We start from the raw sequence: 28,000 nt of genomic DNA, 5'->3' as shown, positions 1-28,000 counted from the left end.
TAATTTTAACTTATATGTAAATGTATATTAGGGTGTGAATGAGATATACGTACTACGATTTTGTTACTGTAAGAATTCATTTATTTTATTTTTGTCATTATTATCATAGCAGGAAGAAATTCACATATAATTATTAGAATAAATCTAATTTTTGGTAAGTAGATTAGGATGTAGCTTATTTTTTAAATTTGAGAAATGATGAGCTGTCAGGATCGCAGTTTTTTTTAGCTTAAAACATCTATTTGAACGGTTTTGATCAATATATAAAAATAATTCAACGGCTCCAAAGTTTGAAATTTTACATTTTTCAGCCAAAAATATTTTGACCTGAATATCATCTAAACACTAAACCTAATAACACAAAAAATTTAGCTGAATAAATTTGCAGTAAAAAAAATTATAAATATCGACTTACGTCCTATAACTTAAATTTTTGGCCCTATGTCTATCGGTCTACTCGTATAAGAAATTATATTCATTTTTATGTTTCTGATATAATAAAGAATGGTAAATTTCATAACTTGAATTAGATAGAGCTGGTAAAATTACTATAAATTTAACCTTTTTTACTGACCTTTTTGCTATAAAAAGTGTTTATAACCTAAATAATTCTTATGTATCCAAAACCTTCGTTGTAGTCGTAATTAAGAACTATTATAGGCTAGTTATATATGAAAATTATCATTTTAGATCAATTTTATTATGAGGTTAGCATAAGAAATATCAAAACGCATCGAAAATATATATTTCATATATATGATAAAACTTTCTCCTATTCTCTTAATTTATTATTTATCTAAACTTTGAATGTAACATACTAAAGTTTTATTATTTTTATGACACACATGTTTACAAGTTAAAATTTAATCAAGTCTGGTTGGTTAAATCACGGGCATATAAGCTTCTATGATCTTGGACTACTTGAAGCAGGAATTGGATCTACGGTTCATAAGATGGTCGAAGATCATTAAAAGGAGACCAATTCTACGCTCAGCTTGATTGTTAACAAATTTTTAATTAATAATAGTATCACAAAATTTCCAGTAGTCGTCTCAACAATTCCATAAGTCAGGATCTGTTTCAAAAATGTATCATGTAGGTGCTTACAGAGTTTATTTGATTTTTTCTATCAAAATCTTTCAAGTTTTTTTATTTTAATTCATTGCAAGTAAGGAAAGGCCTTTCTTGAGTTGCATTACTTAAATTTTGACAACCCTTTAAGTATTTTGATTCTGAACTAAACGCACTGTCAAATAGAACTAATCCAACAATTTATTTCGACAAGTATCACAATAAAGTACATGAATATTTCTTTTTGATGCTGACTTTGATATGTCTGGATTCATGGAAGAATATTTTAGGAGGTGATTTAATTAAATTCAAGTCATTATTGGGTGTACTTAAGGCTTTAGAGGAGACATGGAGGCTCAGAGATACACTCACATTACAAACACACATTTATTGAGTAGTTCTTTATCCACTATGTCTGTCAATCTGAATTAAGATCGAAATATTCAAATTTTTAGGATTAAATTTTTTTTGGTCGCCATTGGACGTTATGTATATCCTCAAGTGACATAAATTTTCCACCTCGTGTATATACATCACCAAGGAATTTGACTATCAGGGTATGGAATTCTTTATAGTCGAGTCGAGTAAGATTTGTTTCCATACACTTCTTCGAATAATCAAGGGACTCTTGTCGCATATCTTCCAGGAAACAAGCTAAAAAACAATTTTCAATTCCAGTATTATACTTAGTTGTACTAATGGATGTATACTTTTCCAGAAATCATTTGAACATAGGTCCAAAACATGAATGGAATACTTTGCGTATGATTAATTCTATAATATGTTTTCTACATGCGAGAGATAGCATATGTTTTGCTATTTTATTTTTCTGAAGAAAAAAACAAGCTCTAGAAGACCTATGTGTACTTGAATTTGTGTGTCAAGGCATATGCCCTGAATTTGAACATATATTTTCCATCACGAAAAATTAGAACTAAATAGCAGTGCTCAGAAATGTTATCTTAGTTTAAAATAAAATAAGGTTCAATTACTTTACTTATTGATTAAAATTTGGCTGTTAAGACTTTTTGGATGAAGTAAAGGTTAGTAACAGGTTAACGTCATCACAAAGGAGTATTTTTCAGTGCTCAGTTACGATTTATTAAATGAATTTGCCTGAAAACGTCCTTTATTCAAAAATAGTAGAGTAAAAGTTCAAAAAAAAAAAAAAAAAAAATATCGTAAAAATACCTTTTTATTTTATTTGAGTTATAAATTGACATTTGGTAATGATTTGCAACACATTATTTGTAAATAAGGATATCTTTTTTTACAAGCTGACATATGGACATACAGCTAAAAAAGCAAATTATAGTAGTTTTTGCACTTTTTCAACAATTAGCACAAAAAGTTAGTAAAAAAAATCATAATAAATATTAAATAGCAAATTTTATTTAAGTAAAATTTCTTATATTAATAGGTTTGTTCGAAGACAAAGTGCTTAGATGATAGTCGAGTCAAAAACTTATTATTGAATAACATCGTAAAAATTCAAAACTATGGAGCTATTGAGCTACCTCTAAATATTTTTCAAAACTGTTTAAAGCTTAAAAACGGTATCTTAAGCCCAAAGGAAAAAAAATTGCCACCTGTTATGTTTTTTTTCAATATTTCTCAAAAATATAAAAAAAGGCCACCCTAATGTAGGTATTTGGAAACATTAATGAAAGTATATTCAAATATAAATAACATGTATTGATTTGATAATTTATTTAGAATATGGGTATTCTTTGGACACTCTTTTTAAAGAATCAATAGATATAGTCCCATCATTATATTATCCGTCAAACACAAACAGAAAGTAAGTAAATAAAAACAAATAACGACAAATGAAACATTGAGTCAAACTTTATTTACTTATAAAATCTCCCGAAATCGTCTCGAAGTTCTCCGAAAGAGAACAGCACACTCTTCACGAAACTTTGAGCTGAGTAAGCAGTAAATAAGAATATTTGTAGAGGAATTAATTGCAAGAAGGAAATGAGAGAGTGCAATCATCAGAAGAGACCAAAGGGAGAAACCCATGAGTCCATGTTGTCGACAAAACCGATACTCTTTGATTGTTATTAATTCGTGGATATTAAGAAGAAGACGTGGGATATGACATATAAGGAAAACTGAGACAAAGCCCATGAAAATCCCTGCCAAATTATCCTCAAAGTTGCGACGTCTCTCATTGTGACTTTGAACATTCCGTCGTTTTATTCGGGCATGTTGTTCTGGATCTGCCCCCAAGGAGGCAGGGGTAGGAACAGTTACTCGTCCAATGGGAACCATGGGCTGATTTACTGAATGTGTGTTCCTTTGGAGATGGGTGGGATTTGAAAGAGAGTACTCCGTGCTCTCTTCATCTTCTATAACTACTCCTCCTACTCCCCCTGTTTCTAACTTTGAGACTGGAAGACGATAGCTCCGTTCTCGACCTCCGTTCAGAGGTATTGGAGCATTAACCACAGAGCAGGCGTTTGAACGAGATGGATTATATGATTTGGTACGCTTGGCTGGGGTTGGATGTCGAGATGAGAGGAAAGAAGTGGATTTACAAATATTGGAGCTTCGTGATCGGCGGAATATTCTGGAATACACAAAGAGAAGTCATGTTGCCATTATGAGTTGGATATATAATTTTTTGAGATAAGCAAAAAGCTTTCTAACAAAAATAAATTTATGTAAAGATTAAGTACAAATATTTTAAAGTTGCTACAGAAGAGATAGAAAGGGAAAGAGATTTATAGTGTTTAAGACTTGGGGTTTGCTTTACTTTTTATCAAAAAGAGCTATAAATTATGTTGGGATATTTAGCTAAGGCAAACAGCTTAAATTCACGATTTTGAAAGAAGGAAGAAATACAAATATAATTTAGTTGACAACTCTTACCTAATTCTTCTCTTTCTTCTCTCGCGTATGTCCTTGAAAATCTTGTAATTGAAAAAAACTAAAAGCCCAAACGGAATGATCCCCAACACAATGAGCCTTCCCCAGTTATGATACACTATATAAATGGGATGCGTCCGCATTTCTGCAACCCCTACACGAGGAATGTAAGAAAACGTCGTGTTCCCATCGTCTATGACCTTTTCATAGTAAATTTTTGCTTCAAAGAACTTTGCAGAATTGAAGAGTATAGCCAGTACAACAACAGGCACAACATACATAACAAGCCTCTTCCTCATGGCATTCGAATCGTTCATAGCCAAGTTATAGTCTAGAGGAAAATGCACGGCCGTATAGCGCTCCCAAGCAATGGCTACCGTCATGAAAATTGATGCGGTAAAGGCCATTTGACTCAGTGGATATAAGAGATATGGAAATAAAAGGATATGAGCATCTGATGCCATAAGGAACTCTTCTCGAAAACTCTCTAAAATGGATCCAAATAAATATGTAGAGTCAAAGACGGCAAGACTCACAAGGAGGAGATTGAAGGAGTTTCGCATTTCCTTCCGGGAAATAATTATACTCGAAATAACATTTCCAATTATACCAAGGATTGCAATCACAGTTTGAGAGACACCACGCATCCAAAAGTTGACGGTGGATAGAATAATTTTCTCAGAGTCTGTGAAGTTGGGACAGTTTCCAACTGAGAAGTCGGATTGGTTGCTAAAAAACATCTGGAAATAAAAATTGTGGGATGTTAGTAACAAAATAAATAAAGTATTTTTATTGCTTGGAAATCACGTTACAAATTTATAAAATAAGATCTGATAAATAGACTTTTTGCAGAATATATATTTATAAATCATTCTAAAGTTCTAATATATTTGGTCCAGTTTATAATTGAAATTAAATATCTATTTTTTTTGTTCTTTTTCGGTTTTTTTTGTTAATTAATTTTGTTGGTTTTTATTATTGAGCAATAGAAAGACTAAAATAATCATCAATATAACACTTTTATGATTATTATTTCATTCTTGAGGAGAGAAGACGTCATACGAATTGATTATGTATGATTATGAAATACTAAGGGTAACACTGAAGATTCTTGGGCGATATTTTCAATTTTTTTAAAGCCATATTTGTCTTTTAGCAGACCCCTAATTACTCCGGATAATGCTGGGTACTACTGTTAGCATCTAATAATTATCAAAAAACTACTTCCTTCATCACTTTTTATTTAATTATTTTATGTTGTAGATACGAACCAGTAACAAAACTCAAATAAGCTCGAGCTGCAGGCTCGAAAAAACTATCCCACAAACTATTAGTGATAAGGATACAAATGAATTAAATATGATAATTGAAAACCAAGATGTGAAAAGAAAAACAAGCGATTAATATTTGTACAACGAAATGGTTGAAGAAATTTGTTTTTTGTCCGCTAGGAGTTTTGAATATTACTCCATAACTAACTGCATAACCCAAAGAAACTAGTAAACTCTAGGAAGGGAAAAAAAGTTGCATGTGGCATAACGGAAAGAGATACAGTGACGTCATCTCCACAGTGGGGGATATGGGATATATTTTTTAGTTCCTCCGTTTTTTTTTTTAAGTTGGCAATATGAAGTGTGAATTTTCTTTTCCTCATTTAATTTCATTTATACTACACACAGAGGCTATCATTGGTATATGTATACGAAACGGATTGAACATTTTCATGTACTCATAAATGACAGAGAGTAATCCAGAAGATATGATGGGGGTGTTATAAACAGGGCTCACTAAATACGCTGGCCTGCTAGCCCATAGCATTTAAAAACCAAAGGTCTGTTTACTACGTAATACCGTACCTTACAAAACTGCATATATTCTGAGGTTTGAATAATTTGTAATATCTTGTGTCAACGTCTCATACGTCGAATAGACAGAGAAAACAAATATTATGGGAGATTTGTAAAAGACAAATTTCATAATATTCATCATCCTGTATACCTCAGAGCTGTTTTTTTTTTTTTTTTAAAAAGAGAAACCCACATTTCTAAGCGCGGAACATAATTTCCAATCCAAAACCAACTGATCTATTCATCTAGCTCTTTCAAACACTTTGTGCCCATGTTTCAGAGGGGACAACCCGTATCGTAAAGTGTTTTTTTTTTCTAATCTATATAATTAAATATCTCCGTATATACCGGTAGTAAAAAATGTACTGAGACATGCTTCTAAGTAGTAATTCAAATACTCTTAATTGATCAGGATAATGTTGTGCATAAAAATTTTTATGTTATAATATTTTGTTTATAACAATGCACATTAATTATGAATCTGGCCACCATCAGCCTCAATGACAGCTTCCAACCACCTCCCAAACCCCTTGCACACTTTGCCAACGTTTTTCTTTTGAACAAACCTCCACTGCTGGTTAACAGAGATCTTCAGAGCATCAATATTCGGGTTGCAGGCCTTCTTCTTAATTTGCCAACATATGGAGTAATCCAGTAAATTCAGATCTGAGCTCAGAGTCGCCAAAGGTTCTTGGGCCAGAAGTTCATGGTGCTAACCATCCGCTCATGCATAATATTTATAGTATGGGCGGGAGTTCTGAGCTACAGAAATACGAATGTGGCCTTGTTGGACTTATTCATGGTCTTGGTGATTTATGAAGCCACGTTTTCTTTCAAAAACACCAATTAGTTGGAAGCAGGTAACTTGTATCCAACAGGAAACCAACTCAGATACATTTTTTTCTCCATTTGATTCCACAATCCCCAACATCATCACATATGCTGGATGTTTGGTGTTGATGACTTTCCTGATGCTGTTGTCAGCCATGCCAAAGCATACCATTTGATCATTTTGTTTGTTGTAGACCGGGTCAACGATAAGTGTTGTTGACATTGCTTAAGACAGAGTTATTTTTATTGTTTAGAAAGGATTGACCTAAGCGACCTTCCTCTAGCCTTACAGAGGGCCTTGCCTAAATTACATAGGTACACCTTCTTCTTCATGGCATACTCTGACGTTGCGTTGACCTTAAGGGCCTGCATGATCTCTTCAGAGTTCACTCTTGGTTTGTCCTTAAGGTTGCCCAATCAGCCAACGATTTCTGACGTTAAACGCCTTCATGATGTCCGAGGATTAAATTACCTATGATGGTTCTTCTTGCCTCCATCACGATATATACATAATATTTGTTTACAGCATGTACATGTATCCATGATTTAGAATCTAAGCTATTCAAAATAATCGAATCATTAAGATTTAATCAAAAAAATTTATTCAAAATTGAATTTTTAGAAAGTCTCATTAATTTTTCTACACCTGTTTTGTATGTCTCTATTTATAAACTAAGACTGAATAGATCACATGGTGCAGTTTGGTAGGATCCACTACAAAATAATCATAATATCGTCCACAAGCCAATCTCTCTATAATAGTTAGTAAACAAAGAATCTTAATCCTTTCCTACGCCAACCCTTCCTCAACATGCTCTACCCTACGTGAAGGATCCATCAAATGAGGACATTTGATGTAAATCTAGATTGAATAATTTGCTAAGACTTCTTCCACTGAATATAATATTTCTGATATATTTTTTATTTATTTCATAAAATTGTATGTTTAAATATTTATGAAGGATATACGCAATGTAAATAGTTGAAAGACCGATATACACTAATCAAATTTGTTCAAGGGGATTTCTTGCATGGTTTTTTGTCATTTCATTAATTTTGGTTATTTTTATCTAATTTAATTTAAAATTCAACCCATTATATTAGTATGGAGGGCATTCTAGGGCTCATGAAAAAGAGAAGTGGATAAATGTAGAGCCATAATAATGAAAATGAGAAACTTATTCAACAACTTTTAACTGAGAAGAGGACATTCATAGAATGGAAATTGCTTTAGAGTCGTTAAAAAGAGCTATTAATAACAAATCAATGATAGGTGAAGAAATTTTGTGCCTGACGAGGAAAATATCAAAGAATAGAAAAATGAAATAGATTCTAAAGTTGAGATGGAGCTGAAGATGAACGAATTACATCGTAAGGTAGGATAAATGAAGTCTTTTATAAAAAAATTAATGAAAATGAATCTGCTCAGATGAATTCCACTAAGAAAAACATAATACAACTTCCTACACCTGAGGAGTTAGATCTGGATATTAAATTTGAGGACTTTGATGAGTGGAGATAAAAGTTCAAAGAGTATAAGATTTCCAAGAAGGCTAGTTTTCAACCAATAAAACAACAAGTAATGATTTTGTGGAGTTAGTTTTCTTTTAGCATGACATGGGATGACCGTTTTAATTTACTTATCCCAAAAGACGGTACAAAATCAGTGAATGATATTGTGGATGTCATTAAAAAGAAATTACAGGTAAAACGTTAAAAATTCTTGATATAGTTTGTTTTGAAAATAGACATCCACATGAATCTTGTAATTATTTTTTACTCTGATTACAAAGAATCATCTGAGAGGGCTGAATTATGCATGAGTTGTATTAATGCAATAATTGTTTACAGGATTGTAGCCTGATTGAGAAATGAAGATGCTAGGTGGAATATATTCGAAAAGAGAATGACAAATCTTGATGACATTTCTCAGGAATGTAGAGGAAGATAATTTGGGATATTCAACACAGAGTCAATGAAGACAAATAGATCGGTGTCAATGGTGAAGAAGATTTATCAATCATTAAGACATAATTCAGACCATTTTTTTTTGAGGAAATGTAAGGACAGGTACCATATTTAAAAATGTGATTAATGAGTGTTTTTAAAGCATCAAATAGAAAGAAACTGCCGTGCTTCCAATAAAGCTTTCTTAATTTCCGAACACTTGATATATTAGAAAATCGTAGAATTCTTAGACTAAAAGAGAAAACTACCTCACCATAGAAAAAAAAGATTTTAGCTTATCTGGAGACATAACTCCAACCATCTTTTTTTTCAATCTTTAAAGTATTATTTAAATCTAAATTTTTTTGATGTTATCTTATAAGAGGTAGAAACCGAAAAAATAATATAAATATATGTAAATGAGCCAAATCTCAGGCAATTTTATCCCCTTTCTAAAAGAATAAGTGCGCTCCTGCTCCTTATTCAAAACAATGAATGCACTCTCGCTCAAAAATATTGAGCACCGCTCACTAATGCATTGGAATTCTCTAGCATGCACCTTTATATTAAAGTGTATCTCCAGAATGAGTTATCCTGAAGGAGATGAGAGCTAATGAATGAACCAAAGATCCTTCTCAAAGGGACAAGCCCCTGAACATCAAGTTAAAAGTAAAAAGTGTGCTTCTAGAATATTCTATTGAATTCAATGAAAATATTTGAATTCATTGGAATAATGGGTGGATACGAATGTGCCGTCAAAAATATACATTTATATTAAGTAAAAGGATGAATCAGAACGACCAAGTAATCCAATTCTTCAATTTAATAGTCATACTCAAAATTAATGTATTTTTACCATATTAGGTTTTGTGGGGATTCACATTCCTAGTTACAAAAGACGATAAAATATCCCTACGTAGGGATACACGGTTTGAATTATGTTCCTTCAATTATATAACTCATACCTACGACAGATTAAACTCCTTACGAGTAGCAGTACTGCTCTCAGGTGAAAGGAAAAAGACTAAAATTGTTTCAATACTTTGGAAGTATCTGTTTCGCAAACCCACCCATTGAACCATTTTTTTTATCTCAAATTTTTATTTTTTTTCCAGAAAAGATAGCGGACATTTATTGGAATTGAACTTTCTAATGGACGTTTTAATCAATTATATGAAAGCTACATATATGTATATCAGTTCAATTACTCTAATGCATGGGTATTTATCCTTAAAATGTATAATGTTACACCCTTGTATATAATAAACGTCAAATAAATAACATTAAATAATATTTATTCTTTATTTTTAAAAGGAACCAGAAATTGCAAGCGTTATTTGGCATCTAATTTTGTATAGGAGGGGGATTTCAAATTGCTATAACGCTCTAAATTAGACAGTGAGCCTTAGGCTAAAAATAATTAATTTAAAAGGCTCTAAATACTTTATATAGAGCAGAGATTGCCAAACGTTTTAGAGTAAGGACCAAATAAAAAAATAAAAACTTATTCAAGTCCCGCATTCAAAAAAGCATACTTTTTAATAATTGTATGAATTAAAATATACAGGGTGCGCTTTTACTAGTCAGAAGTTTCGAAATCAGGACATAAACCTTTTTATTTCTGAAATTAGAATAGATGTTTACAAATCCCTTTGTTTACAATCGTATGGACCCTCCATCATCCTAATTATTTAATCCAAATATCCTCAGCCTCAACCACGGCCTCCCACCTGGCGCAGAACCACCTGCAAGCCTTGATCAGGTGATATTTATTCATATTGTTCACAGCCTCAATAATGGAGGCTGTGAGAGAAGCCAAATTGTTGTGGTCACGCTTGTTGGACTCCCTCTTCAAGACGCCCCACACGAAATAGTCCAAAGGATTGCAGTTCAGCGAGCTAAGGGGCCACATGTCCTTAGACCAGAAGATATCAAAATTATCCGAAAGCCAATTGTGGACGCAGATCGATCTGCTTTCTTCCATACTGGTGTTCCTATCCCTCCAGACTCCTTGAACTCATTTGCAACTTTGTACACGGTGGCAGAAAACAACTTGAAAAAGTTGATGATCTCTTTGGGCGCACGGCCCGCACGGGGGGGGGCGACAATGATTGACTGCACGACGGTTGTACTGGGAGGACATTTTCAAGACATTGTAAACATAATTTATACAAAATTGTCTGCTGAATCTGATAAACTGGGTTTTAAAGCTGTACGACTTAGGGTTCCCAAGAAAAATCGGTTTAAAAAAAATCTTAATAGTAAAACTGCACCCTGTTTAACATATTAAAGGGCAAATATATAATATTTATTACAAAAAAAAAAAGATCTATATTTCTGAATGCTATTAACAATCATTAACAAATCTTGTGTGTCTTTTTATCAACTTTTGATTTTTTAAACCTAATCCATAGATAACAAAATTTATATAGGCGATAAGTTGGAAATAAGCTTGATCTAAATTTCAGCTGTTAACATACAGGGTTGTATTAAATAAAATATTTAGAAAAAAAAGTTGGAAAAGAGTTAAAAGTTAACGACTTAATCGTTCTTATTGGGGTTAATTTTTTCATTCCTTTTGAGATAATATTCAATTACATTTAATTAACTGAGTTGTATGCAGTGAAGGTGGGTGAAAGGATAATTAACTTTAGCCAGGGGCAGAACATGACCTTTACAACAAAACTACTTATTCAATTTGTTTTTGAAAAAAATTTATTTTAGTCTATATTTATCGATTAAAAAAAAAAAAATGATATTTGAAGATTTATGTATGAATTTTTTTTGCAAATGGCTATTAATTTTGTCCACATTTTTTTTCCAAAAATTTAATACTGAAAATTTTACTTTTGGATTTTTTTTTGTTAATATTCATGGATTTTTGAGTATATTTTCCAAAAAAAAATAATTTTTGAAATTTTGTACATAAAGTTTAATTTTTTTTAAATTTTCGTTTTCTATTTACAGCTAATGGTTTTTGAATTTTCTTTTCAAAAAATTTAATTTTATAATTTTTTTAAATACCTATAGATATTTGATTTTTTTTTTAATTACTTTTTTTTGGATTTTATTCCAAAAAATTATAAAAAACAAAGTCTCCTTCAAAAAAAAAAGAAATATATATATTAAATAGATGTAATCATAATTTCCACATCACTACTTATCACTCTCCTCTGTTCTCATTGTAATCATTATTGATTCCTTGTTCTATTTCTGTTCCGGCGGTGTTAATATCAATTTGAATTTCAGCCTTAATTTTTGGACGCAAGAGTATATTATTATCATTCTAGGGGGAAAATTGAATTTGAATTTCGAATTAGTACTGAATTCAACAATAAATCATGGAATTAATTTATCTGAATTTGAACAGAATTTTGTTTGTGGGCTAATCTTAATCTTAATAGTTGATCAATTGACTAAAAAAAGGGCTTGCCATTGCTAGCATTATCATTCGAGTGAGTCGAATCTTTCTCAATTTGTTCAATAGTGATTGTATTTTTAAACGCCTATTTAATAGAAAGCTAAGCCATTTCATGTTAACATGAAAACATTGAAAAGTTCACCCAATTTTATGGAGCAAGCATCCTAACGCAAGGATACACCCGTTAGATGTCACGCTACCTAGGATTAACGTTAAAAAGTCCGAACTTGTTCTTCAACTCAAGATAATTCTGAACCAACCTCTTTCTATAACATTGGAACTAGCTCCTATAGCCAAGCTTTATATTCAAAAAGACGATTGAACATGTTCAATGAAAAGTCCTTCCCCAAAATGGAGAAAATATCAAATAAAAGGGTTTTATAAAGTCACTTATGAAATTTATTAAAGAGATTTCTCTTTAATAAATTTCATAAGTGACTTTTAAAAAAAATTATTTAAAGTTATAAGTACAACTATCTGAAGGACAATTTATCTGAAAGAGCCTGTATAATGCAAGGATATAAGATGCCAGCTCCATGTATCCCAAAATTAATAAATGGAGTGTTACTTTTATTGTTCTGCAATAACATTTATGTAACATGGTTGACAAAAAATATGCGATTCATTGTGCAAATATTATATTTATCCACTTTTAATTTTTATTTGCAGAATCTACTCAAGTATGTCTGTCATAAAAATAGAATAGTCTCAACAATGCACGTTTGCTTGTCTTACAGAAGATGTATTTAGACAAAGTATAATTAAAATTAATCAACTTAAGCTTAGAAATCAACAAAGAAATGATTAAAAGAAATTACTTAGACACCTTCATTTCTACGGGGAGTATTGCAAATATGTTTATTGACATAGAAGAAATAGAGAAAATCAAGGGGCCCAAATTTTTAATTTTTCTCATGTGATTACACTATATCATACGTTCCAAAACAAGGATATTCTGTTCAAAGTTCAAGACTCTGTTGATCCCCAAAAAATAAATTAAAGAAATATTAATTACTTTGACTCAAATTGGGTATCATTTTCATATTTCCTCGGCATAATCAATTAAACTTTCACCAATGTTGTTCATTCTATAATTTTGTCGAGGCCTCTTGTTATGCAAAATAACGCATAAAATTTTCAATGTGTAAATTGTTAAAAAAAACATCCGAAATATTACACTTGCTAAGTGAAAATTAAATACATCCACCTAAAGGACTAAAGCATACTATTTAAGGTGAAAATGATCATATGTACGTTCATATGTACCCTTCATTTTGAGGACGGTATTTTTTTCATACGCAAATAGAATTAGAGAGTAAGATTTTTATTTTTTGATATGTTTCTGTACAAGAAAAGATATAAATTAGGCATCAATTTCAAGCTTATTAAATTAACAAAAATAAAAAAGATAGGTAATCAAGTCTTTAACCCTTTCCAGTACGGGTTCTCAAAAACTGATAATTTTGTATTTCCGTTTGCCAGTTGATACATATTTTTTAAGCAACAATTGCAAAAAAGTTATGGAAAAAACAACAAAGCAAACAGTTTTATTTTAAAGTCCTGACAACTATTTATCATTTTAACAGGAATTCAAATGTGCATTGTAGATTGTATATGTCTACAAAATTGGGATTTCAAAAAAATTGTCGCTTTCAATCATTCATTTTTCGGGCAAATTGGTCACAAATATACATAAACGACACAAAATACAGGATTGAAACTTACGAAATCATAATCTACAGACATTTTAACCATAGAAAAGACTCATTAAACAATTCATAACACTAATTTTTTATCCTAAATATTTATTCACACTTTTGGCAGTGAAACCTGGGTCAAATATTGAGCTTTGTCACATATAAGTCAATCATTACATTTAATTTAAAAATATTTTCATGGAACTTGATTTTGTCTATTTATTGAATATTCTATGAGTAAACTAAAAAAACTCATCAAATATAAAATGACTGAAACTTTGGGGAGCTACTGTCACGTGATTATCTTTTATTTATGGGTGCTGCCATTTTCACGATGAGGTCGTAAAATTATCAGACCACCCTAGTTTACATAAGATAGTCTAAAAAATGTCAAATGAAGTTAAATGTATTGCATAAATCCTATTTGTACAACTCCTACATCAGGGAGTTTGAAAAGGGGATTCGCTTATAGATTAAGACTTAAAAAATCAGTTCAGGATTTGAAAACAATTACATTTAAGTCTAGCGTCTGATATAGATATAAGTGAAGGGAAGCAATATTACATTATCAGTTGTATTGCGTAGTTATTTCACACGCCATAACCTCATCCACATACAAACAAATGTACATTTGTTGTGTATATCAGCTGTCTAACTTTCTTCTTCTCATTCTTTAATAAGTGTTGGGAATATTGTTATTTGGATGCGAATTATTTTTATTCAGCTGTGAATTATTATCAACCAATACTGAATAATAGTTTCGGAGGGTGGACAAAACGTCGTCGACCAGCAAAACATCAAATGGAGAAAACGTCAAATAGATCAAATGTCGACTGACAAAACATCGACTGTAGAATATAAAATAAGGGGCTCCTCCCAATGGTGTTGCGATATATCCCATCCATACATTCGCTGCCTGATATATACCACCACTTATTCTATATAAACCATCAGTAAAGGCTTCTCACAACTCACTTAGAAACTACGAATTTTTAGATACCACCGACTCCCAAAAGTGGATCAAATCCACCCTTACCTTTAAGCAACCACTAACAGTTCCTCACAATCCCTATTCTCCCCAAATGTTTGGACTGTTTGTGGGTACGGCTTGGTTCCAAAATGGGGGTGAAACTCACTGCCACTATTTAAGCAACCAATAAGAGCCACTCACAACCACAAATTACAAGCAAATGTTGGAGGTGTTTTCGGGTACGGCTGGGCCAAATACGAGATTAAACCTACTACTACTACTTACATTAAAACTATGAAGGGTCCACAAAATTTGAGGTGGTTTTGGGTTTCATCTCGTTTGGGCAACCTGCAGCACCCGGAAGCAGCCCGAAATACGAATATGAAAGATGTATTTATAACTATTTATCTTCGAGGAATAAATTTAGATGCTTAGAAGGGCCCTTAAAATTAATTTTATCAAAAAGCGGTGTTTTTTTAATGTTTTAGGGCCTGCAAGTACCCGATTTAACCCCAAATTTCGGGGGTATAAAGGGGAATTTGTTCGTTACTGTTAGTTTGTAAGAATTGGCAAACAATAAAATTCATTTTGACCTGTTACTGTTTCTTTTTGCAGGAGAGGTTGCAAATTATAATAATTGTAACGACCGGTTCATTGTTATATTAACAATAATTTTTCTAATAATTAGTAGTTAGGTTATAATCGTAATAACATTGGGTTATTTATTGTTTCCGCATGAGTACTGAGTAAAATATACGGTCAATCCATATTTTAATATATTCGGGTGCGAACTTTTGGTAAACTGTTAAAAAAAATATGACCCAATTATCTGTCAAACTTTATGTTTGTTTCTGAATCCAAAAGTTTGTGTAGCCAAAATTGAAATGTTTATAAACGTCTAAAGATTCCAAAACCACATAGATCCAAGAAAATGTGTACCCGTCCTATCTTGTTCTGGCCCAAAATATCGGTTCAAACCTCTCAACAAATAAAATCGGTGAAAGGTAATTGTACCTTTAACTATTTTGCCTTCGGACATATTGCCTTTCATCCATATTCTCTCAAGAAAATTTCACCTTAATTTATAAATAAATGAGATTTATAGGTCGTTTTCATTACTTTTGATTGAAAGTAAAGTTCCCTGGGAATTTGTTAACCAAAATATGTTATGTGTATAACTATTAAGTACATTAAATAGTTGTTTTTTGTTGTAAAAATGATGGAATTAGGGCCGAATATTTCAGTTATACACTAGCAGAACCTCACTATGTAATGGATTTGAACCAGAAAAAAAAGTAGGTAATGAAATTAGTATGATAAGGAAAACAAAAATAAATAAATATGGCAAGGATTCGAATAGAACAATTTCCAATCCCATCTCCGATAATAATACATCATTAGACATGATGGATTATTCATACTAGAAAAGATTCATGGATTAACGAACAAGCATAATATGAGGCAAATACATAATTTAATGATTATTCTAAGAGAAAACTAACGTTTAAATTTGCATTTTATAAATCAAAATACATGCTATTTTGATGCAGAAAATTCAAAGGAAACATCCAATTCAACCAAAGTAAACAATAACCACATATAAATGTAATTTATTCAAATATTAAGGTCAAATATCGTTGAAGCAAAATGGTTTTAAGGCATTATGCTATAAGGCAAAATAGTTTTATATGGAAATTACTTAAGACCAAATTGAAAAAAAAAAAAAAAAATTAGGTCTTGGAGCGAGTCTCAACACAAATACTCTCATACATGAGAAGCTATTATTGTGTTTATTTTCAGCTATTGAAGATTATGTAATGTTTATATAAAAATACAATTTTTTTTTACAATTTATTGTTCCCCTTATTTTCACATTAAATGAATGTTCATCCTTTTAAATACGAGAACAAAGATGGTATCATTTTTGATACAATTTTGACAATGACGTAAATTATTATCTAATACTTAAAATCTAGCCTTCCTAAAAGAAGCATTTTAAATATTAAGTACATATGTATATATATTATTAAAGCATAGTTTGTCTTTTTCTCGAAGCCTAATAACTTCGTGTAATGTCGTATATTACTGCTAATTTTGAAGTGTTATTTTTATTTTCTAAAGCAGTTTTCAATTATCAGTATTATTTTGGTATTGACTAGAGAGCATCGAAGTTGAGTTCAGAAAAAAGGAGTGTAAAAAGGATAATTCATCTATACTATTGAAGCAAAATTTGTTTGCTGGTCAATGCATAATAACTTTGGGTAGTTCTGGGAACTACTGTATGTATTGACCTTTAGACCCGTTTCAAACATGTGGGGAGGCATAACATGACCTTCACTGCTGACCACCCCGAACACCATGACCGTTACAGGTAACTTGGTCTTCATTACCTTCCTCCCATGGCTGGTGCAGGTGGCTATCCACCTGTTGTTCTGCTGTAGGGTCATCCTCAAACATCTTCTTCACCTTGTCGACAAAGTCGGTGTCCCTGACCTTCCTGTCGGCGCCCTCCTCCTTGGGTGCCCTCTTTATGGTGGCATCAACATCCCAGGTGTCCTCTTGCTTCTTACAGATACGCTGAACAGTCCGTAAATTCACTCCTAAGGTTGAAGCAATCGTTGAATTGGAGATTTCACCTCCATTATTAACAAATGCCATGACTACGGTGGACCTCGAAAGCTCCTCGTTCCACTTATAGCTCTTTATCTCCTCATATGATGTCGGCATGATTCTAACTGAACTACGTATCGTTAGCTGACAAGAATAGCTTTCCTATTTGGTAACCGGTTTTTTATTTGATGATGTCGTCTTAAGCTATCAAGGTTTAAAGTAGGCGACACTTTGATCCCCGCTCCCCGTACAAAGGTCTACCTGGATGTTATGGAGAAGGTGGTTCTGCCCTGGATCCAAGGGGTGGTCGGAGACAGGCCCTGGGTGTGGCAACAGGACTCAGCACCCTGCCATGTGTCCAAAATCTCCATGCAGTGGTTAACCGAGAACTATTATGACGTCGTAACCAAGGATTTGTGGCCTCCTAACTCTCCTGACCTTAATCTTTTGGACTATTTTGTCTGTTGGTATGTCTCTCGACATACCAACAGACATTCTCATAGCACCAAGGCCAGCATATTGGACTCCATCAAGGAGGTATTCGGCAACATGGACAATGAGATGGTCAGAAGAATCTGCGGCCGGTTCAGAGGCTGTATTGAGGCTGTTATTGATGCCAACGGTGATTATATCAAATGAATAGCTACTCTATACCTATATGCTCGTCATAGCTTTGATTTTCAATAAAAAAGTTAAAAAACGTATATTTTGTGTTGTTGTTTGTAGAAAAATATTTTGGCGACAGTTTGATCCCCGCTCCCTGTACTATAAAATCCGGATAATTGCTAATTTTCAGATGGAAAGTTGCTCATCGAGGATTTTCAGCTTATCTTTCAGAAAAAGACTCTCCGATTAAGATTTTCAGATGTTAAGATCAAATGGTGCATATTTCCGAAATATTTAAATTGTCCCTGAAGCCATATTTTTTGGTTGATTTTTTGAAAAATGGTCTGAATAGTACACTGGATATATCTGCTTCCAACATAATATATGGATTGGATCCAGGTCCAGAAGAAGGCTCTGTGTTGACGAGGTCGTTTTTTCCATGAAGATGGAGGCAATAAGAGAATCCTTGATTGTATGAGATCTTCGTTTTGTTTTTGATTCAATGTAGCCCCTGACAAAATAATCCATCAGATTACGATTCCGACTCCTGGGGACCAATATTTCTTTCCCAATGAAGTCATAGCACTTCTCACTCAGTCACTTCAGCGAAATGTCTAGGAGAAATGAGAAGGTGCTTGGTCTTATTACCAGACCCAAGGTAACATAATCGCCTACAACCGCAATTGCCAATTAGATCTTCAACGCTTGCGACAGCTGTAACAATTTGTTGGCTGTTTCAGGGTTCTATCTAGAAGGGTGTGGTGTGTGTTAAAAAAATGGCATCGATCAACGAACTATTTATTCTACAATTGATGACAAGCCAGAGTGTCTTGATATGATCTACACCGAACGAGACAATGTTGACATTGCAAACTTCTTCAATCTGGGCAGGTTATTTGTCTGGAAAGCCAGGAAACAGAGTTTTGTGGTGATTATGAATCAACAGCAGAGCGTGCTGCTCATAAAATAAAGACAGACTTCCAGAGGGAACATATCATAAGCCATTGCCAGGGGCCTCAATTGTTTTGAAAAGGCTGATTTGGATATTACTATTATTTGCTATACAATTCATACAAAATGTAAAGAGTGATTCCAAATTACGTTGTTGATAATGCTCCCAAATGATATAAGTTAGCAAGTCCCCTTGTTCAAGGTAATAAAATCACCTCTCTATCACAAACGTTCCATATATCTATTTAAATCAGATGTTTCAGTCTCTTATTTTCTGTTGAACATTTCCTAATCAAATTGTACAAAAATATTATTAATTTATCACAGGATTTCATCAATCTCTTCATCGTTCCATAGATTGAGACGGAAAAATTGATCCACGATTTGAAAAGGATTAATTTTCTTTTTACATTCTCAGATCGAAATCTGGTCCGAAATATTGGTCCAAATCATACTAAACAAAATAATTTTGACCCGAGGCTGGCCACCCTTATTTACGTACATTCAGTCAAAATACATACAGAAAAGGTAGTGTAGAGACATTCTTTTTAACCTACCAGTGCAAAAAAAGACAAAATGACATCATAAAGGAAGTCCTTTCTTTAAAAAAAAAAAAAATTTGGTTGGTTTCTAAATAAACTAAATATTTTTATTAATAGCTTTAAAAAGTTGCAAATAAAAATGATTTATTAGAGGTACTTTTTAAATAATATTATTTCCATTTAAAAACAGAATATTTATAAATAACATCCATTGAAAGAAAAGTTTGACTCTGATTATCCAAAAAATAAATATTTTTATATTTATTAGTAATTCAGTTATTTGAAAACTACGTGTTCATTGCCAATTTATATTACTTGAAAAGTGGAGTAGCCTTTTGCAATGAATGGAAATTATATTGAAAATACATGTTATATCATGTATTTCAGCATTGAACGTCCTTAGAGTTAAAATTAACTTTTGATTGAGGTTAATGTTGATGGAAATGGATTTGAACTTTCATTCATTCTCACTTATTCCATGAGATAAATGAAAGAACAAAACCAAGGAAGATAGTAAAATAGTTGTACAGGATAAACAAAATGTTATTTTTCGTTTCTAGGATGTTTTGCCCCAGGAAATAACGTTTTTTGTTCACAAATTTTTATTATCATTATTATTTGTATATATTTGAGATGTTTGGTCAAATTACTGCTTCTGAGAGAAAGCTTCAACTTTGGGAATCATTGCTCAAAAAAGGAAACACTACCATTATCAATTACCAAGTCTCCAAAATCACAAGAGTGATACAATAACAGACATCTTCGTGAGCTGTATTTATGATTTGAGAAAAGAGTTTTCCTTTTGTTTTGCTGACTTGACTATATTTTAATTATTTGGTACTTCTTACAAAACAGAAGTTCACTAAGGAAATTAATTGACTTGCAATGTAATGAATCTTTGAAATGGAAATTTCAATTCGAATCCACTTGTGACCTCTATAAGAAATATATAAAACCAACTGGAAAATATAAAAATAGTAGGAATAACACAAAACTGATGACGTTGTTGTTTGTAAGTACATATGCTTATGTATACTTTTTCTCCAATATGAAGTACACTTAAAGTAATTTGAGAGCAAGATTGCGTGACGACCATCTAGATAATGGCTCGCTCCTGTCATCAACAAATGCTTCACCTGATATTGAAGAAATATAACAAAATAAGAATAAACAAGGGTCTTATTAAATTATGAGCGTTCTTCCTACTTTTTTTGTTATTTAAGCATAGATTTTTCTTGAAAATTATTTTTATATTCATTTTTTATAATAATTTTTGTAATACAAAATGAGGGTATTGTTTAAATAAAATTATATTGAATCCTTTTTTTCTCTTAACATACAAAAATCACTTATATATTCAATAACAATGCTTTCCACCACGACTCTGCAACGACAGCTGTTGTACTCCTACTCTCCAAAAAGTGGCTGACCCCTGTATTTAACTATAAAAACTAGTTACAAATCAAACGAAATCTCTCTTGCTTACGTACAAGTCAAGAAAATGATATTTGAACGTAATTGACAAATTTCCATTCAGGCACACCAAGCAATTGGGCGTCTCCAGTAACAACGTCTAAGCTGTTTGCAAGTCCGAAACGATGAAGAGGAATAACGAATCTGTAAAAAAAAAGAAGCAAAACTGATACCGGAGGAGTTAAAGAAATGGTCCATGATAATCCCTTCAAGTCCCTTCCAAGAGATCTCGGAGTTTCATTCCTGATATCTAGAGGGATATTGAAAAATTAGATGGAAAGCGTCTTGTGAGGGTTGAGAGTCCACTTTTGGCACCATCAATGAAAGAAAAACATCTCCATAATGCACAGCACTTTTGAATTAATCTTTTGAACTCTTTTTTGACATTTTTGGCACCCTTATAGCCTTGATGTCAACCCCTCGACTATACCTTTTGGGTATATGTCCAGCAGAAGACCTGCATTGTGTGTAATCTAAACAAAGCTTTCAAAGCCACTGTCAGCCAGCACTGGGATGCCATGTCAGAGGACTGCACCTGCTGCGTGTACCATGCCTTCTGCCGCCGCTCTGAATCTATCTTTGTCACCAAGGGCGGCTACATTAATGATTCAGAGAGCTCAAAAAAAAAAATTCAAATTCAAAAATTTTCAAATGAGTTTCCAAAAAATTCAATTTTTTGGAAACTCATTTGAAAAATACGATTTTTTAGAAACAAATTTGGAAAATACAATTTTTTGGAAACAAATTTGAAAAATTCAATTTTTTGAAAACAAATTTGAAAAATTCAATTTTTTGGGAACTAATTTCAAATATTAAATTTATAAAAATCGACATCTCTTCATTAACAAACTAAATTTTTGGAAATTCAGTTTTTCAAAAATCTATGGCTATCTCAAAAAATAAATTCAGATAGTAAGATTTTGTAAAATAAATTTCAAAAATCAAAATCTATTCGCAAAAAAAAATTAAATAAAAAATTTCAAAGTGGAAATTAAATATTAAATTTTCGGAATAAAATTACAAAAGTGAAGAGTTATTCACAAAAGAATTAATATTTAAAGTTTTTCATTTTCCAAAAATTGTTATTCTCAAATTTGTTAATACTTATATACTTTTTATTTACTAAAAATTGTTGATCACCAATAATTTAATTTTGTAATTTTTTCATAAAGTCACAGAAAATTAAATTGTCTGGAAAAATAGTTCTAATATTAAATTAAATTAGTTAAAAAAATTACAATAATTAGTTTCTTTTTACGGAAAATTATATTTTTCCCGAAAAATATTTGAATAATATAAATTTCTAGTAAAAAGAAAATATGCCTATTTTTTTTTTTTTTTTAGATAAGTCCTACCTTATTGTTATTTGTTTATTTAGTTTCCACTTCATAATAACGTAATTAGAGTAGTTTTAATTTCTACTTACAGAAAGGTTATTGCACAAAGTTTGGTACAATATGGAATTTATGCATGCCCCGTTAACACAAAAGCAAGATAGAATGATTTTCATCCAAAAAGATAATGGGTTAGATTTGTATACTAAACCTATAACGGACTCAAATACGTCCCTGAATTATTGGGTTGGATCTACTTAATTATAAAGTAAAAAATTTATAAGATAATTTCTCTTGTTGTCAATTTATGTTAATGATTGTCTCTATGTTGGTACACCACATGTTATAGTATATCACAAAAATGATGCTTTTTTTTTAATACAGAGGGTATTTTTTTATTTAATTTCTCATAAAAAAACAGCTATTTTTTATTTTGCAACTATTATATGTCAATTTTTCGAGAAATATAAATCCTTAATTAAAATTAAAATAACTGCAAAACTATTGGACATATTATGTTTAAATTTTATAGAGCAGATTTCCATACGTATAATTTAATATAAAATAAAAGGACTATACTATTATTTAAAATTTATTTGGAATTTACTATTTTTCAAAAATTATACCAACTATAATCATTAAAATATTTTTTAAAAGGGTAGAATTTTGATAAAAATAATGTTAAATTTAAGTACGAACATACCTTATTTCATAGTTGTAGGTGATTAATTGATTACGTAATTATTAATTGGCGGTTTTACGAGGTCTTAAAAATTTTTGTTTTTCCAAAATACATTATATATTAATGACTTTATTTGGATATACATATTGCACCAAATAACAATTCATGTGTCACATTAGATCCATCAACGTCAATTTTAGATCTTTATCATTTTGATCCGGGGAGTTATTTTCCTTCAAAGATTTTTGCAATTTTCAAAAATAAAAGTTAATTAACAAATTCGTCTTTTGTATAACATAAATTGAAGCAATTAACATATTTTCATAAATTGCATTAATAAAACTACAAAAGCTCAATTGCAATTAGTTTTATTTTATGAATTATTTTGTCATACCATCAAAAGATTTTTATCAGTAATGATCGCAACTTACTCTATGTATTTCCAAGAAAATTTTAGTTTTCCCCCTCTAGAATAAAAATACACCCTCTACAGCCTGATTGCCAGCATGAAAAAATAAGGTAAAATTGTCACTCCCTCTATAACTATTTCTACATATAATATACTTGTCGATACAAACACAAAATATTTTTTCACATACAATACTTTTGTATACTTGATGTTTATAAACCTTTTTAAAGTATCGAATAATGAAATTGAAATTACCTTCAAAGTATTTTTAATTGTAATATTTATTCTCGTGTATGTATGTATATCATTTACAAACAAACAAAAAACTGTCTTTTAAAGTTTGGATTGCAATCCTTACCATAGTGAAACTTTTACATCGCATGTCGAAAGTTGTTGTACATACAATGAGTATTTTCGAAAGTGTGGCCCGTCAACAAAAAAGCATGCTAGATTGATTGTTTCAAAATTGAGTATGGATTATAGGTAGTGTTGTGTTGGTCCTGATTTATTCGGTCCGGTCCAGTCCAGTCTTAGGACAGGCCCTTAGCTGTCCGTCCACGGATTTTTTAATAAAAAAAATATCGATAGACTATTAAGACAAATAAGATATATGAAATATGTAATAAAAAACTTCACATATCTTGGAAGAAAAACATATACAGGGTTTGGAACGAAAACGTGGACTGTTAATAAATGCCAAAATATGTAATTGAAATAGAGAGGCTATGTTATTTTTTCCTGCATATTCCTAATCTCCAGTTCTTTTTGCATAAGTAAAGAATTGTGTACATTTCTCAAATCTTTCATCATGAGTGAGCAAGAAGCAAAAAGGCAGAGGATCTCAGACCTTCTACTGCCAAAATTGAGGTGGCAGAAATTATGGGCCAAGCTCTAAACAAAACAAAGAGCACATAATTAATAAACCTGGCCCGTCCACACATATGTAAACTCTTTCATAAATTATAGTCAATAACTATCAACAAATTAATTACTCTTATGAAAAAGTACATATAAAAGTTGACTTCTAAATATCTGAAAATGATGCTTTATTTACAAAATTTCGATGCAAATGGCAAATAATGGTCTTTCAATTTCTCTTTTATCATTGAAGGTAAATCCTTCACTTAAAAATTTCTCTTAATATTTCCTTTCTCTAACATTTCTCTGTCGATTCATCATGAGAATTCTAAAAATTTTACGACCTAAATTTTAATTTTGGTGGATTTTTATAATTATAGAATGTTGATATTAACACCAGAATACAACACAAGAACATTCCGTATCATACAACAACTTCTTTGAAGCCTTAAGGTGAACCCATGCAAATTTTAAAGTTACCCTAAGTTGAGGTTACGACCTACAGGTTAGAAACTACTTCTCTACACTATAGCTAAATTTCTGAGTAAATCCTTGAGAATATCAGCTGTCTGTTACATATTTTAGTTCTTTTTTTTTTGGGGGGGGAGGAGACAATAAATTATTCCTATAAAGAGAAGAACCCTCTAATTTGAAATAGCACCAAAGATAGATAGAATTAATTTGTTACTTATCAAAATTACAGCGAATTTTCGGCATATGTTTTTGTTAAACATGGTACAAAGATTTTATATGGACACAGTAAGAACCCATTAAAATTTGAGAAATGAAGGTAACACAAAACGTAAGAAATGTATAATAGACCTAAAGTTTCAAACAAATTAATTTCAAATTTGATTTTAGGGAGAATTTTTATGCTCAACCGTTTGCCCATTCCAGTTTATGTCAATTTATACATATTTTTGAATATGTAAAAAAATATACACTAAGGCTTAATTCAGAAGGGAAATTAACATCACTGCGACCTATTAGGTACATTTTGAACACAAAATAAGAAAAAGCACACAACAAATTTTGTTCCTTTTCGAATTTGCAATCTTAGTATGTTCTTTACTTGTATAACATCCTATAAAACAACAAGTTATATTTTTTCATTTTATTTTTGATATACGATCCTTAATTGTGATCAATATTTTTCCTTATACACATTTTCAGGACTTCAATGTAATCAAATAACGTTTTGAATGATTAATCATTCAAATACTACTATTTTTTTATCCACGGATATTAGTTTAGTTCTTTCACGTCAAAGTATGAGTCTGAATCGTAATTATGATTTGAAAAATGATTTTTCCATATACAAAAAAGGCTTTGAAGGTCAACTTATAATTGTTAAGGATTGAATGGTTTTTTTCGTTTTCTACTACTTCACTTACAGTGGTGTGATCCAGAGTATCAAAAAAATACTTATACATATTTTTTATTATTATAAAATCAGTTATACGAGGTGTGTTAAAAGTGTAAGGGTACTTCTCAAATTTTGCAGGCAAAATGAAAAAAGTATGCTTATTTTTTTTGATTTTCTTATGTTATTACATTCGAGAAATAACATTATTTAAAGTTATATAACATATTTAGTTTGTTTGTGAGAGGCATAATGCTTAGAATTATTTTGTATTTTTGGCAATTGAATATATTTCAATGGTTACTAAGTACTAATGCAAATTATGGATACCGGGGGATCAATTGAAATCTGAACCCTTACTAATTAAATAATTAATAAAGGTTGAATGATTAAAATGTATTCATATTTCGATTTATGAAAGCATAAACAGTTAGTTACAAAACAAAACAAACCTGAGGTCTCTAGCTTACACTCAAAGCAGTTGAGCGTCTCGAGGACCCCCGTATACACCGTCAAAAAGTCCGTAACGTTGGAAAGTAAGAAGGCCTCTGAAAAAAGGCCAAACTGGACTCTGAGGAGGAAAAGAAAACAGCCTAGCCAGTGCCCTCTAGTCCATGATGTCCATTCCTGAGCTATCGGAGTTTCACACAAACCTGTCCACAGAGCTATCAAAAAAGTGGGTGGAAATCCTTTCCTAAGGTTTTGACACAAACAATGAAAGAAACCCATCCCTCCACTGAGAGACTCTTTTGAAGGAGTTTTAAATAAGCCTTTTAAGTTCTATTGAACTCTTCTTCTTTTTTTTTTGACACTTTAGGCCCTGCCTTATAACCCTGATGCCAACTCCCTCGACAATACCATTTGGGAGCATGTTAAGGGAAATACCTGTAGTGTCTGTCATCTTAAACCAAGCCCTAAGAATGCAAGGGATGCCAGGCCTTTCTTCACCGCCAGGAAGCTATCATTGCTGCTAAAATTCTTTAAAATTCAAAAAGTTCAGGTTTTAATGGATCGCTCGGTATTTACTAGAGTTGGGCTTAGGCCTGAAAATCATAGACCCGTCTATGACTGTTATGATTTTTTGTGGGCTAAAACTCCTTTAAACAAGTTTGGCCTGGATCAGTCTGATACATAAATTCGTTCAGGATCCGTCAGACAATAAAATTGCTATGAATTGGTCATTTAAAATTCGGTATTAATCAATTATATAGATGCATTCTGAATGACGTCATGTGTTCTTTAAAATTGTGAACATTGACCCCCGAAAACATCATAGAAAATTAAGTCTGTTGTATAAATCATCGGTTCACGATTTGAAAACGATGAAGTTTCAAATCGCAGTCTAGTCCGAAATACATCTCATAATCAGATTTCTCAACGTTGATTGCTTGAATGGGAATGAGCTCCTATATAGCTGTACACAATTCCCAATAATTATTGAAAATTATGTATAATTCCATATATCAAAACAATTGGCTAAATAACAATTGATTTTGGAGGTTTTTTTCTGTTTCTTATACGAGGAAAGGTTGCATGATAATGTAAAAGTATGAACGGGAGAGTTAAAATAATGTAGAGGAGAAAATAATTATTTGAGGATCGGTCCATCAATTGAAACAAAACAAAATCCGTCAACGATTTAAAAACAATTAAATTGCAATTCATTTGACGTGGTAAAATCTGTGTTAAGTTGTATAAACGTTGATGACTCCACTCTAGGAAAGATGATAAAGGAATACTTGTGAGTCTCATTAACAAAAATGACTTTTTCACATTAGCTTCCAAGCAGTGATCGTTAATTTTTCAATTCTGCATCTTCGCCATGAAAGTATCTGGCTCCAAATTTTACAGGTGATTGATTAATATTTTGAATACAATATTGGCATTATATATATAATGGCGCCCTAGTATTAAATATATTAATCGTATTTGTATCAGTCTAAATGTTTTGATTATATCATTGTTACATATTTCAACATGTCTCTTGTTTAATAAATATTTTAAGTACATTTTGATTATGAAAAAACACAAAAGTAAAAAAGTCCAGTTGCCAGTAACGTCAGAGATGACGGTCTCAATGGGTGTAGAAAATCCCCTAAGACGGAACGGAAAAAATTAAGTTGGTCTTGAACCATTATTTGTCATTATTTATATGTAATGTTTGACAAACCATTACAAAACTCGTATGAAAGCAGTTTTTTATGAAATAATGATTAATTAATGGTTCAATGGTTAATTAATATTCCTCAATCAATTCATTTCTCCCTTTTTTTTGGTTGCGTTATCAAACATTTTTAATAGTCACTTTTTACATAAATATGATCAATAGAATTATTTATTACATAAATAAGCTTTTTTCGTTCATGGATCCATTTTTTTACCTTTGTAAATTATAAAAGGTCTGTGAAATGATGTGCAGTTTACTCTTTCATAGCCATATTTCCAAGTTTTTCCATTTAATGTAACTGCAATATCTATAACCACCTTAATAACTGAGAAGAACGATTCAACTAA

The 28,000-nt window shown here is 31.5% G+C and overlaps 1 protein-coding gene across 1 annotated transcript; it reads right to left on the bottom strand.

The window, feature by feature from the left end:
• Positions 1-58: 58 nt before the first annotated feature.
• LOC121126439 (uncharacterized) lies at positions 59-28,000 on the bottom strand. Its single transcript, XM_040721764.2, has 3 exons — positions 27,868-28,000; positions 3,949-4,685; positions 59-3,646 (listed from the first exon to the last, which is right to left on the bottom strand). The coding sequence occupies exons 2-3, from the start codon at positions 4,683-4,685 to the stop codon at positions 2,929-2,931; spliced, it is 1,455 nt and encodes a 484-aa protein (XP_040577698.1). The 5' UTR covers positions 27,868-28,000; the 3' UTR covers positions 59-2,928.

The sequence above is a fragment of the Lepeophtheirus salmonis genome, chromosome 11 (assembly GCF_016086655.4).
Source record: "Lepeophtheirus salmonis chromosome 11, UVic_Lsal_1.4, whole genome shotgun sequence".
NCBI lineage: Eukaryota > Metazoa > Arthropoda > Copepoda > Siphonostomatoida > Caligidae > Lepeophtheirus > Lepeophtheirus salmonis.
Note: the sequence above shows the minus strand (reverse complement) of the source record. Positions and strands in the feature narration are given on the sequence as shown.

What these genes read in the sequence shown, in the direction of transcription:
- LOC121126439 (XM_040721764.2), bottom strand. Translation starts at nt 4,685, where the DNA reads ATGTTTTTTAGCAACCAATCCGACTTCTCAGTTGGAAACTGTCCCAAC. An exon ending in AGAAGAAAGAGAAGAATTAG is followed by an intron (nt 3,647 to 3,948) that starts GTAAGAGTTGTC and finishes TGTGTATTCCAG; the next exon opens with AATATTCCGCCGATCACGAA.